The sequence below is a fragment of the Condylostylus longicornis genome, unplaced genomic scaffold, assembly GCF_029603195.1.
Source record: "Condylostylus longicornis isolate FDR11 unplaced genomic scaffold, ASM2960319v2 ptg000079l, whole genome shotgun sequence".
Classification (NCBI taxonomy): domain Eukaryota; kingdom Metazoa; phylum Arthropoda; class Insecta; order Diptera; family Dolichopodidae; genus Condylostylus; species Condylostylus longicornis.
This window is the reverse complement of record NW_026578047.1, coordinates 169,830-187,272: the sequence shown is the minus strand read 5'-3', so window position 1 is coordinate 187,272 and position 17,443 is coordinate 169,830. Positions and strand designations below refer to the sequence as shown.

General features: G+C 21.9%; 1 protein-coding gene across 4 annotated transcripts in view; it reads right to left on the bottom strand.

Moving 5' to 3' along the window:
* Nucleotides 1-1,099: 1,099 nt before the first annotated feature.
* Nucleotides 1,100-17,443, bottom strand: part of LOC129612923 (alpha-tocopherol transfer protein-like) — a 28,735-nt gene continuing 12,391 nt past the window's right edge. Inside the window, exons 2-10 of one of the 4 annotated variants that reach the window (XM_055526768.1) lie at nt 14,769-14,817; nt 12,322-12,399; nt 12,145-12,260; nt 3,603-3,835; nt 3,415-3,506; nt 3,185-3,338; nt 2,812-3,116; nt 2,558-2,708; nt 1,100-2,259 (exon numbers count right to left, since the gene is read on the bottom strand). In XM_055526768.1, the coding sequence (XP_055382743.1) occupies nt 2,210-2,259; nt 2,558-2,708; nt 2,812-3,116; nt 3,185-3,338; nt 3,415-3,506; nt 3,603-3,813 (963 nt within the window). In that variant the 5' untranslated portion in view covers nt 3,814-3,835; nt 12,145-12,260; nt 12,322-12,399; nt 14,769-14,817 and the 3' untranslated portion in view covers nt 1,100-2,209. Of the gene's footprint in view, nt 2,260-2,557; nt 2,709-2,811; nt 3,117-3,184; nt 3,339-3,414; nt 3,507-3,602; nt 3,836-7,440; nt 7,550-12,144; nt 12,261-12,321; nt 12,400-14,768; nt 14,818-17,443 lie in introns of those variants that run through there. The other 3 variants (XM_055526767.1, XM_055526769.1, XM_055526766.1) reach the window with 3 other exon arrangements.

The window sequence follows — 17,443 nt, the reverse complement described above, 5'->3', positions numbered from 1 at the left end:
TGATATGACAAGATATTATGGTTTTCTAGTATAGAATTTCAAATTTTGAAATTACATAATTTTATTTAAAAAAATTACAAGATTTTTGAATCAAAGTGATGGGTTTTGATGTGATACGAATAACAAAATATGAGTGTAGATTGTATTAATAATTTCTACAAGTTTACATTTTTTTCTATTCTAATAATTGTGCGGTATCCGATACTTTGCAATTTGTATTCTTGAAATCGAACGAAATGATGTTAATAAATTTTCATATTCTTAAAAATTTTCAAAGTTCAAATTCATGTAAAAATAATAATTTTCGTTATTCTAGATAAATTTTTCGCCAATTAAAGAATACGTCAATTTTAATACCCTATTAAATCTTATTGATTATCTTAACCGAATTCTTTAATAATTATCTTATAATATTTAAGAAGACAAATAAAAATAAACAAACAAATACATATATTTAACCTAAATAATTCCAAGCAAATGAAATATTATTTTTTCTTCAATATATTTTTCAATTCATATAATATAATATAAACTAGATTAATAGAAATATTTAAAATGAGCATTACTAGAATAATAAAATTTTGTGGAAAAAACAAAAAATTAAACTTAAAATACATGATTAAAGTTTATTTTTTTCTTCCCCTCTTTTCATGTATAAGATTAACTTAAATGTAATTCAAAATATATATTCCTGTTTTTATATTATTTTATTAATATATAAATTCATTTAAAATATGTATATGTTTTTGTTATACAAAACAAATTACTATATGAAATAATAATATCATTATTATACTATCAAAACATCTTTTATATAACAATCTTTAATTTTCAGTCTAATATTTCATATATAGTAAAGATTTATTTTTTTTAAAATTCAAATTAAAAATATTTGATTAAATGCAGAATTATGTAAAAATACCATTGAATTATATTTTAAATTAAGAAACAAATATAGGAAAAGAGTAATATATATGGTTAAATTTGATTACTATTTTGAGCTACATTTTTATTTTTATAAATAAACTAATAGAAACTAGAAATTATCTGGTTGTTATACATATTTTCAGTAATATGGGAGTTTCAAACATTTTAAATATAAAATTTTTGAATTGAATTTGAAAAATTGGAGCTTATTTTGAGTATTAAATCACTAAGTGATAGTGATAATATTTTTATAAAAAGTTCCATATTATTATTGTAAACAAAATATATTTGTTATTGTATAACAATATTCACATAAATTATTCGTGTATAAAAGTTTTTTAAGTACTCACAATAAGCTCTATTATATAACATCATTACAAAATTCTTAACATATTTTTAACCATAATTTTCTCCAAATTAATAAATTAAATTGCAAAAAATCCTAAACATTTGTACAATATTTCATAAATTCAAATTGTTTATAATAATAAATACATATACATATTATTACTTTAAAAAAAAAAAAATTGTTTTTATATAATAATTTTATTATATACAACTTCACCAAAGAGACAAAACACAATTATATATACATAAGTAAATTAAATATTAAATTATAGTAAATAGAAAAAAAAAACAAAATTAAATATAATAATGACAATCAGTACCAGGAAAAAAAAAATATATATATAAATTAGAAAATATTTATATATACAATATTATATAATATTATAATAATATATGAACTGGTTTTTTTTTGAAAGTGGTATAAGTCCACTTTTTAAAAAGGCTAAGTTAATGGTAATTTTAGTGAGTTATAGACAACTTCTCTCAGTTCTATGTAAACATAAAACTAACAAATTATGTTATTATGGCCAGAATTTTTAAATTCAAACGCAAGCCGATTAATATCTGAATACATAAAGAAATGGACTTATACCACTTTCAAAAAAAACCAGTTCATATAAGAAGAGAAATATTTTTTTATTTTCTAATAAGAAATTTTAAAATTATGCATTTGTTTTTTTGTTTCAAATTATTTAAGATCACATATTTCAATTTTTGAGAAATTTCATCAAATGTAAGAATGTTTCAAAGTTTTTTTTTTTGTTTTTGTTTTTAATTTAATTTTGGCAAGTAAGTGAATATTTTTTTTTATATAACAATATTATTTAAATTGATTTTAAAAATACAAATATTTAAAAAATAATTAATTACAATAAAATAAGTACGAGTTTTTTTTGTTTTTGTTTGTTCTAATCGTTCTTCCGTTTAAATTTTATTAGCTTTTCAATTTTTTTCTGTCTTCAGCATAACCATATGTGTTTATAACTAAAAAGAGTAATATTATATATAAAAAAAATATTAAATTTAATAATTAAATAATTAATAACAATATTTAATTTTAAAAATTTTAAAATTGATTAATTAATTTTGTATTTTATTATAAAATAACTGAGTTGCTTCTTTTAAAAATATGGTATATAAAGTTCATTTAATTTTATTTATTCCCCATATTTTTAAGAATTTCAAGAAGAAGACTTAAGTGGATCTTAAGTGGATTTAAACTACTATTCAACTCAATTAATTTTAATTACAATTTTAAATTGTAATTAATATTTAAACTTACGATCAAATTCTTTTTTGTATGCATCAAACATTTCAGCAGCAATTTTACCAGGTGGTAATGGAACATCAAAAGTACCATCATATTTTGGTGGTAAAATATCACGTGGTATATGTTTATGGAATGATTTCATATCTTTACCATGAAAGAAAATCTAAAATAAAAGAAAATTAAGTAGAATAAATTAAAATAATATAGAATATAATATTTTATTTTCTACATATAGATTACCATTAATTTTTGAAAAAAAAACTTACTCTTTTCCTTAATTTTTCTCTAATAAATGGTTTAAATATAGCAAATATCATATTAAATATATATGAATTATTAACAATATGAACAGCTTTTAATCTCATTAATATACAATCTTGTACATATTCTAATATCATTGCGGCAAAATGTGGTGTAAATTGTACAACATGACTTAATGGTAAATCTAACATATCAATAACAACAACAGCACCATTTATTTGTGTCATCGGTTCAGCCATTGATGCTAATACTAATAATTGTACTGCTTTAAATATTTCTTCTAATGGTACTTGTGATGGTTTCCATTTTTCTTAAAAATTTTATAAATTAATTTCAATAATTTTTATATAAATTTAAAAAATTTTTTTATATATTTACTTCCAGCTTCAATAAACATAACTCTACGACCTTCTGGATCACGATATGGTATCAAAGAAATTAATTCTTTTTCAAATACTTGTCTACAATTATTTGGTGTAATTTCATCGCATACAATTCCATATTTATATTTAAGATTATAAAAATTTTTAATCTTAAATTATTTAAAAAAAAAGAAGAAATTAACATTAAAAAATTTTATTATTTATTATTTTATGATTACTACTTACCCTTTTCATACAAGAATCCGGATAAAATTTACATGGTCGTAAAAACATAACCATATATTCTTCATCAGTTGGTAAATGTAAACCATTTTCCTCTAAAATAGAAATATATTTTTGTATTTTAATTAAATACGTTCTTAGAAAAAATATTTATTTATTTTATTAATGGAACAAAATGAAATTATACTTACTTGCAATTAATGCTCTTAATTCATTCATTGCTTTCTCTTTAACATCATCGGTTTCTCTTAATTCACGTTTTGCTTTTTCTTTAGTTTTTTCATCTGGTTCAACATAACGTTCTAATCTTACAACAGAACCATCACCTAATTCCATATATGGTAATTGTTTTTCATCAAATTTAACACATGGTTTATAATCTTCAATATATTTTTTAGACATTTTGTTTTAAATTACTATTTTTCTGAAAAGAAATAAAAATAATAAAATAATTAAAATAAAATTTTATTAAATTTAATTTATTTAATTAAATTTCTGAGTCAATTTAGCTTGGTATGTCCGTCTGTACGATAACTCTTAATAAAAAGCTAATTGAGCTAAGTTCACCAAATTTTCATAAATGACTTATTATAGTAAATACCAAAACCTTATTTAAATTGGACATAATTGAGCTACTGGTTCGGGTAGCTGCTATATAACTTCAAAATTTTGTTGGCTATATCTTAGAAATTATAGAAGCTATAGTATTGAAATTTCGTACAAGCGAATATATTATTAGAACCATTATGTTATACAAAAGCTATTGAAATTGTTTAACTCCATCTAGTACCTGCCATACAACTTGATAAGTTATTTAGGCTATACCTTAAAAACTGTTCAACCTATCAGTAAAAAAATTTTTGCAAAATAAAATACGGTAAAATGCGGCAACTATATTCATTAAAAGTTGTTGAGATCTCATGAGCACTTGTTATATATAGCTCATACAAATCCAAAAGTTATTTGGTATTATTTCAGGAATTATTGGAGCTATAATATAGAAATTTCGTCAAAACAAGTGTATAATTGAGGCTGTTATGTGTGATAAAAATCGTTGAAATTTTTAAGACTCGTTGTGGCAGCCGCCATACAGTTTCAATAGTAATTTGGACATTTCTTAGAAAATATTGAAAATACAGTACTGAAATTTGGCATAAATTAATATGGTAATATTGCAATTTAAAGTCATAGTCTATGCCATATAGTCAGCTATGGCATATTTATTCGCACATAGGGTAACAAATTCGTACGGGTATCACAAAGTTGACACGATCAATTCTATTTTATTCCCACTTTATATGAAAATTTTGCCAATATATAAAATTTACATTCAATAACTAAAAAATTTATTTTAAATTAAAAACAAATAAAATGTGAACTTCTAAATCAATTATTGTGAGAATGAAAAGAAAAAAAAATGTGTTAATAAATTGCAATATAAATTGATAATTGATATTTTTATAGTTATAAAACGCTTATATAGATTGTAATCAATATCAATTGTGTATAGATTTCAATAATTGAAAATCTAATTTTAGACCTAGAAACAATTTTGATAAATTCACGAGATGTAAAATGTTTCATTTATCAAATTCACGAGACAAGTTTTAATTGAAACAATTATTAAAATTTTGTTATGATTTCAGCTGTACAATAAGATTTTGTGCTTTTTTTAAATTGTAACACTTTTCCCTTTCAATAAATTTTTATTGTAATTTTACAACTTTTCTAAGCCATAATTAAAAATTTAATTAAACGAATTGTGGAATTAATGCTTGGTTAATTGTCATATAATTCGACTTTAAGCGAGGAATTAGTATAATTAATAATTAATAGTTTTAATCCGAGTGAAATAATTTTTTTCGATTAATCAAGTGAGACTCGAAAAAGTGACGCATTATCTCACTTTTTCGAGTAATTTTTTTAATTTATACGACCCGAGCAATGATTTTCTCAATTAGTTTTGTCAATATTGTCATTCTCTTAATTAGAATTCAAATGTCGTTTTTTTCTCAATAATATTTTTAAAATATCAACTGAACTTGTCATTCTTTTGAGAAAAAAGGAAATGACATATGATATGGAAATTATAATATCCGTTTATTTCATACTGGAGAATAAAAAAAAAAACTATGCCTAGATAAAGGCCTTTAATTTTATGGTTAGCGCAAAAAAATAAGAACTTTTTGTAATAAACAAAATAATTTTGTTTTTCTATTATTTCATGACGGTAGTTTTCATAGCATACAGGGTGTTTCGCATAAGGTGGCAAAAAATTTTAGGGAAACACATTTAACACGCTTTAATGGCAAAACTATGAGAGACAGAGGAAAATGTTATATGAATTAACTTTTAGTTATCATTGTAGTGTAAAATTAAAAAAAATTAATAAAAAGTTTTCGAGAAATTTTCAGCTTTTAAAAAAAAAAATCCTAATTTGACGAGCTTAATCTCGAAAACTATGGCTCAGAACAAACTGATTCAAACCAGAAGTAAAGAGCAACCGATCGCGTGTAAAACAAGCTCCCGTCGGTTGTTCTATGTCGCATGGTTCCGAATTTTGTAACCATTTATTTATATGCAGGAATAATTTGGTAACTTTTTTTTCAAGAGTTTGTAGTTTGGAAACCAGTATATCTGCATACCTTTCCCTGCCCTGCCCCATTCAACCATACAATTTTTTGCTGGAAATTTATCAAAAAACTGTCACTCAAATTATTTGCAACCTTATGAGTAGAACTCTGTATAAATTAAAAATATTAAAATTGCAGTTAAAATAATTTTTGCACTCTGTCGAAATGAAAACTAAAATTTCTATTTGCTAAGAAAATCACTAGTTGTATTGTTCAATCATAAATTTGATTTGGAAATTTTAAACTAGCTTAATATACCAGTACAAGAAACTAAAACTAAGGCGTTGTCTTTATTCAAAATTTTCTTAGTAAATTAAAAAACAAAACCAAATGATCTTGTTTCAACATGATTTTTAATAAATTATTTATTCAATCGAAATTATGTCAGAAATTTTGTTACCATCCGTTTTAATTATGAATAACAAACGAAAACAAAAAACTAATCTTTGTGTTTCCACGTTTATTAAATTATTGAAACCAGTTTATTAAAATTTTGATAAGTTGTTAAAAAAAAATATCAATAAAATCATCAATAATATCCAAATTATTGATTTCCAAAAAAAATTTTTAAATTTTTGCGACTAAGACAGAAAAAAAAAAAAGAAAAACGTCAGACAAAATTCTGACATTCCCTTATGCACTAAACACAATTGGGCCGCACTTCAAAAATGCAAAATATGATAATTACAAAAATGCTATTTCATCGCTTTATAAAAGACAATATGGCTGCAGCCAACCATACAATTAAAAAAAAAAAAACTAAATGATACTGTCAAAATCAGTAAAATATGGCAGGCAGCAATACTGCAAAAATAGAAAATGCAGTTTTATTGTATACGATGACATTTATTAACCCACAAGCGCACCCGTATTTTTTGCATGCGTCAAATTTTGCACTTTGAAGTGCTACCTTATTGTGTGTATTGGCATTAAATTAGCATATATTGTATATTGGCATCTCTATTAGCATATAAAATTTATTTTGAATTTTTATTTATTAATCGTGAAAGCAAACAAAAAAACAATTCTTGCACACTAACGGCTTAATAACGGTATTAAGTTATAAAACAATAAATTTCATTTTAATTAACACGTTTTAATTTTTTCGAAAAATATTAAAAATTTTTTTTTCAAATAAATTTCAATTTAATTTTTTTAATTTTAAAATTTTTGTATAACAGTTTTTATCATGCACGAGGCATATAAAATTAATTAAAAATTTTATTAAAAATTTAATTAGAAAAAAATTGATTTTTATTTATTATTTATAATAAAATTTTTAAAATATTGATGTATAACAGTTTTTATCTACCACTATATTAAACTAATTAAAAATTTTATTAAAAATTTAATTAAAAAAATTTATTATTTATATTTTTAAAATTAAGAAACTTACAAATTTATTAAATTTATATTTTTAAATTTTATAAAATCACGCAAATTTTTTTTCGTTTTTAAACACGTCTATTCACTACAAACTGCGATTTAAAACTAAACTAATTTTGAATATCATAAAAATTCATAAAGTCTCTTTTTTCTTCAAAAAGCTTCTTTACTTAAAATTAACAAATCACAATCTAGGAAGTAATCATCGTCGTCGTCTGATAAAGACAAGAAGAAAGCAAACTTAAATAAAAAAAGAAAGAAAAAAAAAGAGAGAAAAAATAATAAAAAAATCACAAGTTCAGTAAAATATCAATAACTCTTAAAAATATCATAAAAAAACTCCCATATAAGTTGTTAATGATACCCACCATACCCTTATTATAATAAAAATCGGAAATAAAAAAAAAAAAAAGAAAAATAAAAGTCATAAATAGAATAATAATAACCATGATAACAATAAGAAAATAATAAAAATAATAAAAAGAAACGAAAACAAGAAAAATACAAAACCGGTTTTACACTAAAAAATTTTCCTTGACCGAGTAAAATTATAAAATTCGAAAATATTAAAAATACGCGCAGATTATGGGTAACAAAAGAATTTGACAAGAGAAAAACAGTTTATAAGTAAATAAAGTAAGTAAAAGATTCGCACACTATATGGCGCTGGTTCTGTACTAATCAACTGTATATTTGGATATAACCTCGATCTCAAAAATATTTTGACATTTGAATTATTTTCTCATTACAGTTTCAATTTTTTCTTTTTTTTTTTTATTTTCAATTTTAATTAATTTTAAAATCACAACATTTGTTTTATTTAATTTTTTATACTTATATTAAAATTGATCAAAATCAAATTTTTACGCTAAAGATTAATGAGACTACAAAAATGAAGGTGAAAATATAGAAAACAAAATTGAAAAAAAAGGGAGGCAAGAGAAAAGAAAAAAAAATACCGATAACTCTAATTTTTTTTTTTTTTGCAAAGCTTCAATCAATAAGCAACAATTATTTATTATGTGTTGTGGGTAAGACTTTGATTTTTTTTATTGAGTTCAACGGAAATGCGAAGTTCAAAAAAAGAAATAGTGTTCAAGTACAAATCAAATAAGAAAAATTAATGAATTTCGATGAAATCAATCGATTTAGAACGAGTACCTTGAATTTACAAATTAACTTATATTGTCCATTCACATGTGAATCAATGTTTAGTACACATACTTGTATAAGATACACGTAATATTAGATTTGGTTATCAAGTTCATTTTTAATTATTACCTTAGATTTCCGGTACAAAATATGACATTTGTAGTACGTACTTCATTGAACTTCATTTTTATAATTTAATAAAAAATGTTTAGTCTGTTTGAAAACTGTTATACGTAGTCTACAGTTAGTGTTCATGTCTATTTTTTTGACTTGTGTAGTGGAGAACTCATATACACTTTATATACATACATTGTTTATTTATAATTATTATACAATAGTATTTCAAAATAGTTTAATTCGTTTATAACACAAAATTATGAAAAGTATTATACATATTTAAAAATTCGTATATTTATGAAAATATTATAATATTTCATTTTTAAATATAGACAGATTAGCTATATGTTACTTTCTAATATAATTACAAAATTTAAATGAAACCTAACTGTTATACATAATTTATATACGTTTTATAGCTGATTTTAATAATTTCTTTTAGTAAGGCATTTAAATTTGAATTAGCATCAAAATTAATAAAAAAAAGTTATAATTTAGAAAATTACGTATTCCATTATTTAAATACTGTTATAGCAGTGGAATATGTATAAAATTATGGATGTAATTATAATTTAAATTTGTATAACAGTTTAGATCTATTTGTATTGATTTGTTTTTTTGAAGATTATACTCATGATGCTCTACTGCTTAGATACTCTTTAGTTTAACTTGAATTTTACTAAAATACAAAAAAAAATATTATGCATATTTTTCGGTTTATTACTAGTATAACACTTTATTTAAAATTTCTATTTTACGTTAAATTTTTATCATTTTTATAAACAATAATTTATGGAATCGTGTTAAAATTCAATTCCGTTGCGCATTTTAAAATTTATTAACTTAAAATATTTTTTGTTGACAGGCACAAACCATTCCCCATGCACATAACATTTATACAATTCTATTCATATTCACAATATTAATATTATTTTAAAATCATTCAAATCAAGTACATACATTATTTATATTATAGATTGATTGAAAATTAATTGATCTTAAATTCGACCTCGTTATAACAGTATACACACACTAATAACAACTCAGGGTTAATTTAATTTAAACAGAAATCAGTTAGCAAAAGTGAAAAAAAACGCATCTCATTTTTTGACTAATAGAGGTCAATGAACAAAATATATTTAATAATGTTGATGATCGAGGAATGATGGGCATGCAAATTACAAAAGAAAAAGAGAGGCAATTTTCAAAAATATTATAATGACGAATGGCAATTATACTTAGACAATTACAATGAAAATAAAATGAAAAATTAACATGACCGCTTATTTTTACCGTTTTATTTATTTATACAAAATATATTGTGCATAAATATTCAATTTACTATAACTATGTTAATTTTTATTTAAATTTTCTTAGATATATAATATGAGCAAACATAAAATATTGGAAATTAATTTAATATTATTGAATTTAAAAAGTACAAATTCGATTAAATTAATTTTGAATTTTCAATTATTTATATAAAAATATGCGTTTTGCTTTACTTGTGTATATGAAAAAATATAAAAAAAATTAATTTTAATTGGAATTTACAGGTGTTTTTAAGTGAAGTGAATTAGTATTTTATTTGCAATTACTTATAGAACAGGTGAAGTATATCATCTAAAACTATTCCCACATTGGATTAAATATATTGAGAAGAATAAACTGGAACTGTTCACATCTAGAACTTTAATATGTTAGAAATCCAAAATTTGATTTTAAAACCGTAATATCACCTAATTCTGAATTCTGTTGCTTTATGATTGCACTGATACGAATATAAAAAATTATTAAATTTCATTAAAATAAATAAAATATACGACATACTCATGTATATTTTATTTATTTTAATTAATATTTCTATAAATTTTGAATTTCTTACATATTATTAATCATAAATTTATGAATATTTTCTAAAAGTATGTGCATTGTGTACACAACAAATTAGCTATTGTGAATCAAATTTAATTTTTCAACGACAACAATATTCTTTGTTTTATTTTTTATGAATCTTTGCCTTTTATTTAAAAAATTATACGTAAACTTTCCAAATTAAAATTTTTTATTATAACAAAGAGCTAATAATATAGATTAAAATTATTTATTCATATATACGCATTTCTATTAAAATAATATTTATTTATAAAATTTATAAAATGCAAATTGTATAAAAAGTGAAAATATTTGATTGAGATCATGTAATAGATTTGAATGAAAGTAACTTTTAATGTAGAATCGGTTTTGATTGTCAGCGTAGTACAGTATAACTGAAAATGAACTAATATTAAAATTGTAAGGCGAATGTAATGGTACTTTCATTAAGAACAGCTTGTTCAAGAAATATTAAAGCGGTTCAATTTAATTAAATTACTATATTAAGATTAAGAATTTAAAATTAAATTTTTTCCATTAACCCTATGAAGAATATATTTAAATACATGTTGCTCCATTCAATGCTACTACTCTCATACTACATATATCTTAATTTGTATTCAGTATCTCAACATATACATAAGTTATTTTAAATAAATTATAAGAGAATTTCGAAAAAAATATAACTAAAAACCAAAAAAAATATTTTATAATGTCAATAAAATAAAATTCAATTGCCGCTATAGGGAAGTAATTTAACACTTTTTTATTGATCAACAATCAATACGCATAAAATTTACAATATTGATGCTTCAAAATTCAGAAATGTTAAAAAAAAAACAACCATGAAAATTGTAAACTATAAATAACTTAACTAGACTTGTGTATCTCTTAAAAAAAAATTAATATTACAGAAAATATACAATAAATAAAAACCGGTTACAATTTATAATACAAATATTATAAAATTTCTTATTCCCTACAGTTTTTTTTGTATATTAATACAAAAAGATAAAAAGTTATTGTTTAAAAGAATATAAGAGTTTAAAAAACCCAATACCGCAAACTTAAAAGTCAAGATGCAAATTCAAGGTTGAAATTTAAAATTTTTTATTTTAATTTTTAACCTTTGGTATTTTTTTTTTTCTCTAAAAAGTAAAAGTCTTATAGTCTGTACCTTATATGGTATAAAATATCTGTTATAAGATTAAATGGACCATGGTAACTCATTTTTATTTAATAATTTTTATCAATATTAATTTTATACGATAAGTTTTATAGACTTGATAAAAATTTCCAATTCAACTTATGGTATTGTATAAAAAATAACTTATGTTTAGTATTTTTTTTTTCTTTCTTAAATTTAGATTTAAATTTAGTTTTTTAAAATTGTCTATTTTATTATTCACCCATTTATACAAAATTTAATATAGTATAAGTTTAAGAATATAATCATGTGTATAAGGGATTTCCGGTATGAAACTTGATTTTAAAATGAAAATTTTACTAAAAAAAAATAAATAATTTAAAATATTAGAATAATTTATTAAATCTTTTGAAATTATTATACCTAATTAGAGATAATCGATATTGGTTGAATTCTTATAATTTGAATTTTAAATTTGATTAGAAAAAATTGCAAATTCTCTTTAACACGTGTTTTTTTTTCTGTTGTATCAAAATTACCTACAAAATTAGAAAGACATAAATGTATATGATAAAAAATTACTAATATTATTAAATTTACGTTTATTTTGGAAAATTGAGCCAAAATATCAAGTAACTAACTTCTTTACTTTCTCCTTAAAATTTACGCTTCACAAGTCTGCAAAAAAATTAAAATTAGTAAGTTTATTTAAAATAATATCTGAAATAGTAAATGAGTGCAAAAATCATGTTCTACTCGGAGATTCAGTTTACAATTATTGTAATACATATATATATACGGTTTCTGATTTTCATATAATAAATTTTTTAGATTTACCAATATCAAAAAATAATTAAAATAAAATTTATTATTTTATAATCAAACGAATTTCTGACATGATTTAACACCCACACAACTATTATAAAATTATATTAATTTTATTTAAAAAATATTTTGCTACCAAAGAAATATAAACCAAATTACGGTATTGTGGTGTTGACCCCGTAAAAGTAGGTTAAACATTTTTCTCAGTTTCATAATTATTTTTAATCTCATTTGCTAGTGGTTCATAAATTTTCACATCTTTTACATAAAATTTGAATTTATTCTTGTACCACAAAATATTTACATAAAAAACAAAATTTTCTTACTAAGAGAAACTTTAAAAAAATCAGAAAACTAAATTTGCAAATTGAATTGAATTGTTACAATAACTTTTTCACAAATAAAAAATTCTCTAATAGTTGTGAATTATTTCAATAAATATTTGCTAATAACTAATATTAAAGCAAAAAAAAAAAATGGGCGTAATATTTTTATTATTTAGTAAATAAAATATTTCAAAATTATCTATATGTGCAGTATCTATTGTGCCCAATGGATGATAAGTGAAAATCTTATATTAAGATTTATAAATAAAATATTTGTTTTAAGCGATATAAAAAAAAATCTTGGTTCAATATATGAAAAATATTTCTGAAAATTAATTCAAATGTGCTAAAATAAATAATTAATTTTTTTTTGCTGTATAAAGTTTGAAATAATGCAGTTTTGCTCATATTTTAATATAATCATGATGATAGAATAGTAGTAACAGAATACTAAAGTATTAGACTAATAAAAAAATTTGCTTAAAAATAGCTTAGCTCCAAATTTGTGATTTAAATTTTGCTTAGCATGATTTTTTGCTAAATTATGCAACATAAATACATTTTTTAAGCTTTAAATATATTTCTTTAATAAATACATTTTTTAAGATTAATTGTGATTAATATGACCGAAATACATTTTTACGGTCTATATCTGAAAAATATCAGAGACTTTGAAATATCTTACATGCTATTGCTAAGTATATTTCAAATTTCCATATTTATCTATTGTTTTCATTAATTTCGTTTTTATCTTTTTAATTTTTGATCTGTTTTCAATTTCTTGCATTATATTAAAATATTTGGAAACCATATTACAAATTATATTTATATAGACAATCATATATTTTATAAAATTAAAAAAATATATATTTAAATTAAATGCTGTGCACACTTTCATATTCATATAAAATATTTTATTCAACAAAAAAATTGTAATTATTAACACTTTTTAACATACGAGTAATTATTTTTTTTTTCTATATTTTTAGCTCAAAGCAATGGAAAATTATTAATGTTTGATAACTAGATATTATAAGCTCTTTAATAAATGAACAAAAAATCTAAAATAATAACTAGATATCATTTATAGTCCACAAGCTCCTATTATTTGGACAATTGGAAGAGCCCTGTAGTGATAAATATTTAATTTATTGTGTTTTTTTACTTTTTACACTTACTCGAATTAAAAAGGAAAAATCCCAAAAACCGAAAACCTGATTTCTGTTTCTTTTTTTTTTTTTCTGTTCAATGAATCACAATAACACATTATGTCTGATATTTATTATTTGTATTTATTATTATTTTGTATGAAGTTTATTTAAAAAAAAAAATAAAAGTGTTATATGAACTTTGTACTTAAATTTGAAAGTACGCTAGCATGTTAGTTTAATTTTATTAAGAAATTTTAAATATCAAATATTTAAATGAATAGCAAATAGAAATAATTTCTAATTTTTTACTTTCATTTCTATTTCATATTATATAATTTTTATAAGAGGCAAAATATTTAATAGAAAGTATATTAGAGTCGCATTTAATATGTTAGAAGGAATAAGGTAATGGAATTTCTGGAAATGGACGAATGTTTTTAAAAACAATTATTGAAATAGTAAAGGTTTTTAATAAAGATTATCATTGATAATTTGCAGAAAAAAACATCTTACATTTGAAAAATCATGCATTTCATTGTAGGAAAATATACATTTCAAGATATTCAAAAGTTTTCGGTTTCATTAGTTTTTATAGAATGAAAATAAGAGGGCCGCTTACACATGTTTAGACTTAGAATGTAGCATATTGATTCAAGTACTAATTCTCCAGAATCTAAGGTGTGACAATTGCAATGTAAACATGGAAAAAATATCAATTTTTAGAAACATGTAAATATGAACTTACATAAGTACCCACAGGAATTATTGAAGTTCTAAACTCAGCATTTAAACATCTAAAATAAATAAATGAAATTTACATATAGGTATATAATATTAACATCATATTTAAACTTTTAATTGTGATATTGTTTATCAAAAATAAAAACAAAATTCGCAGTTTCTTTTATATACTCGTACGGTCATTGGCATATATTCCGTAGTAATCTAATATTTTATCATTAATTTCCTTTTAATATCTTTCCAAAATAAAAAAATTTTCCTTTGTTTTTAACTATGCATATGTAAAAATATTGTTTTGCAAATTTAATCAGTTTTTTCTCTGTATTTTTTAGTTATATTTAGAGTTTTTTTGTTTAGCATTCATTCCCTCTAGATTATGTATACATGAATACATGTATTTAACAAAAAGCCAAAATTATCGGAAAATTTTATTTGAAGTAATTTTTTTTTTTGGTCAAGAACCATTTTAATATATAGAATTTGAGTTTATCAGTATTCGCAATTTCGTTATTTGTCATTTAAAAGTGGTAGAATTCCTTTTGGAAATTGCAATTTGAAAGATGAAATTGTTCTTTGGTTCTATAATATGATTTATGGGTTTTAAATTAAATTTAGCATCTTGTAGCTTAAGTTGAAACGAATTGAAAACCTGATATGATGCTCAAGGACTAATATAACATTTATAAAACTGTGGATAAAGCGGTTAAATTTCGTTTTTTTTTTTATATCTTAAAATGAAAATTACTTTGAGAGTATTCTTGGCGAAAAATTGTCAATTGATTTGATTCATTAATGTTAGTATGCAAAATATTAAAAAAAGAGTGATAAAAAAGATCTGTAAATGAACAAGATCTTGTTTCAATACATTCTATGTAAATTCTATTAAATTTAAATTATTTAAAGAATTGTATATGCTCTTGGAGAATCTTTATTTAAATAACATACCTTATAGTAGGTGGCCTGTAACAAGTCTATTTTTCTTCTATAATCTGAATTCTGTTGGACAATTTTTTTAGGGTTTCGCAAGTGTGCTTGCACGGCAAAAAAACTCTTTTGATCTCCTTGGCATAATTTCCATTTTTTTTGCTAATTTGGGTTTTCAAGTCTATCCAAAAACCGAGTATATCTTTTTAAATGTTATAAAAACAAAACTAGCAGTTTCAATTATGCTCTCAAATACTTTAATTTTTAAAATTAAATATCAAAAGCAAATTGTCAGTTGAGTATTGGTCAATCATACAACACAAACACCATCTAGTTTTCGGACTTATTATTAAAAGTGAAAACTGGATCTAATGTTTGTTTTCCTTATAGATTGATTAAATTTGTAAACTGGCGTTATTATCAAGGTATTATATACAAGGTATTTATATGCATCAAGGTATTTATATACAAAATTGACACTCAGCTGTTTTTATTTTACGTAGAGAAGCTTTGTGATCGTCATATATTTTGGCACATGTCCTTCAATGTCATAGACGTCTATACTCTACGTCATATGTCTATTTTCGGTGTAAACTTTTTCTAAGTGAATGGTTTCTTACATTTACTTCACGTATTGAATACGTTTTACGTTATTATAAACCTTTTTAGAATTTCAATTGACGTAATAATTTTTGCCTCTACCGTACTGAATGTCGTTTGAATTTAATTTTGAATAAAAATGCCTTATTAGAGTTGTTCATTTAAATAATTTAGATATTATACATCTTTTTTGTTAAACCGCACATATTTATTTGAATACAATTTTGTTTTTAATTAAATATATGCTTATATATTATAGCCAATGTCTCATTTTAAAAGTTCAAAGTCGATTTAAATTACGTAAGTATATTTTATTGTTGCTATCGATCTAGAATTACGATTAATATACCTGTTTTTAAATAGTCATCACAATATATGTTCTAACATAATATTATAATCATTTTAAATTTTATTAGCATAACAAAATAAAACCGAACCACTATACAAATATTCAAAATTTTAAAAACTTATATAAACAGAGCTACGTAAATCTGTGTCAGTATTCATGTTTGCTGCAAAAACAATAAACCTCTAATCGTTAAACTTAAAACAATCTATGACTGATTAAAATTAATATTTTTAAAGTTTTAAATAGCTTTTTTAATGCTTTAAATATTTATTTCAACATAGGTACCTGTACTTGAATTGATTTAAAGTTTGCGTCTCAGAAAGATACATATAATTTTGAAATATGTACATATGTACGTTCCAATAACATCAAGAAAAATAATTTGGCAATTAAGGGGAATTATTTAGTTTGTTGTATTTAAAATGAGCTATTTAAAATCGAAGTAGCTATACTAAAAATAAAGTGAATGTGAATTTTACACAAAATTTTATAATTCTGCACCGAAGCGACGAATTAATGATTAATAAATTTCATATTGGTTCATTCAACTTTAATCTTTGAATTCCTTATTTGACAGATGACAAAATGACACTTTCTTGATTGTTTAATAAATTATTGTTGTTTTAAATGTCGAACTTAATTTCAATATGTTTTTTATAAAAACGCTGTTCCCGAAAATCAAAAATTATTATATTTAATTATAAAAATTGCTGTTAATTTAGTATAAAGTTTAATAAAACGTACACGTACCGTAATCAATAAGAACACTACTATACTAACATAATGGTGACATTCGAATGACGCTT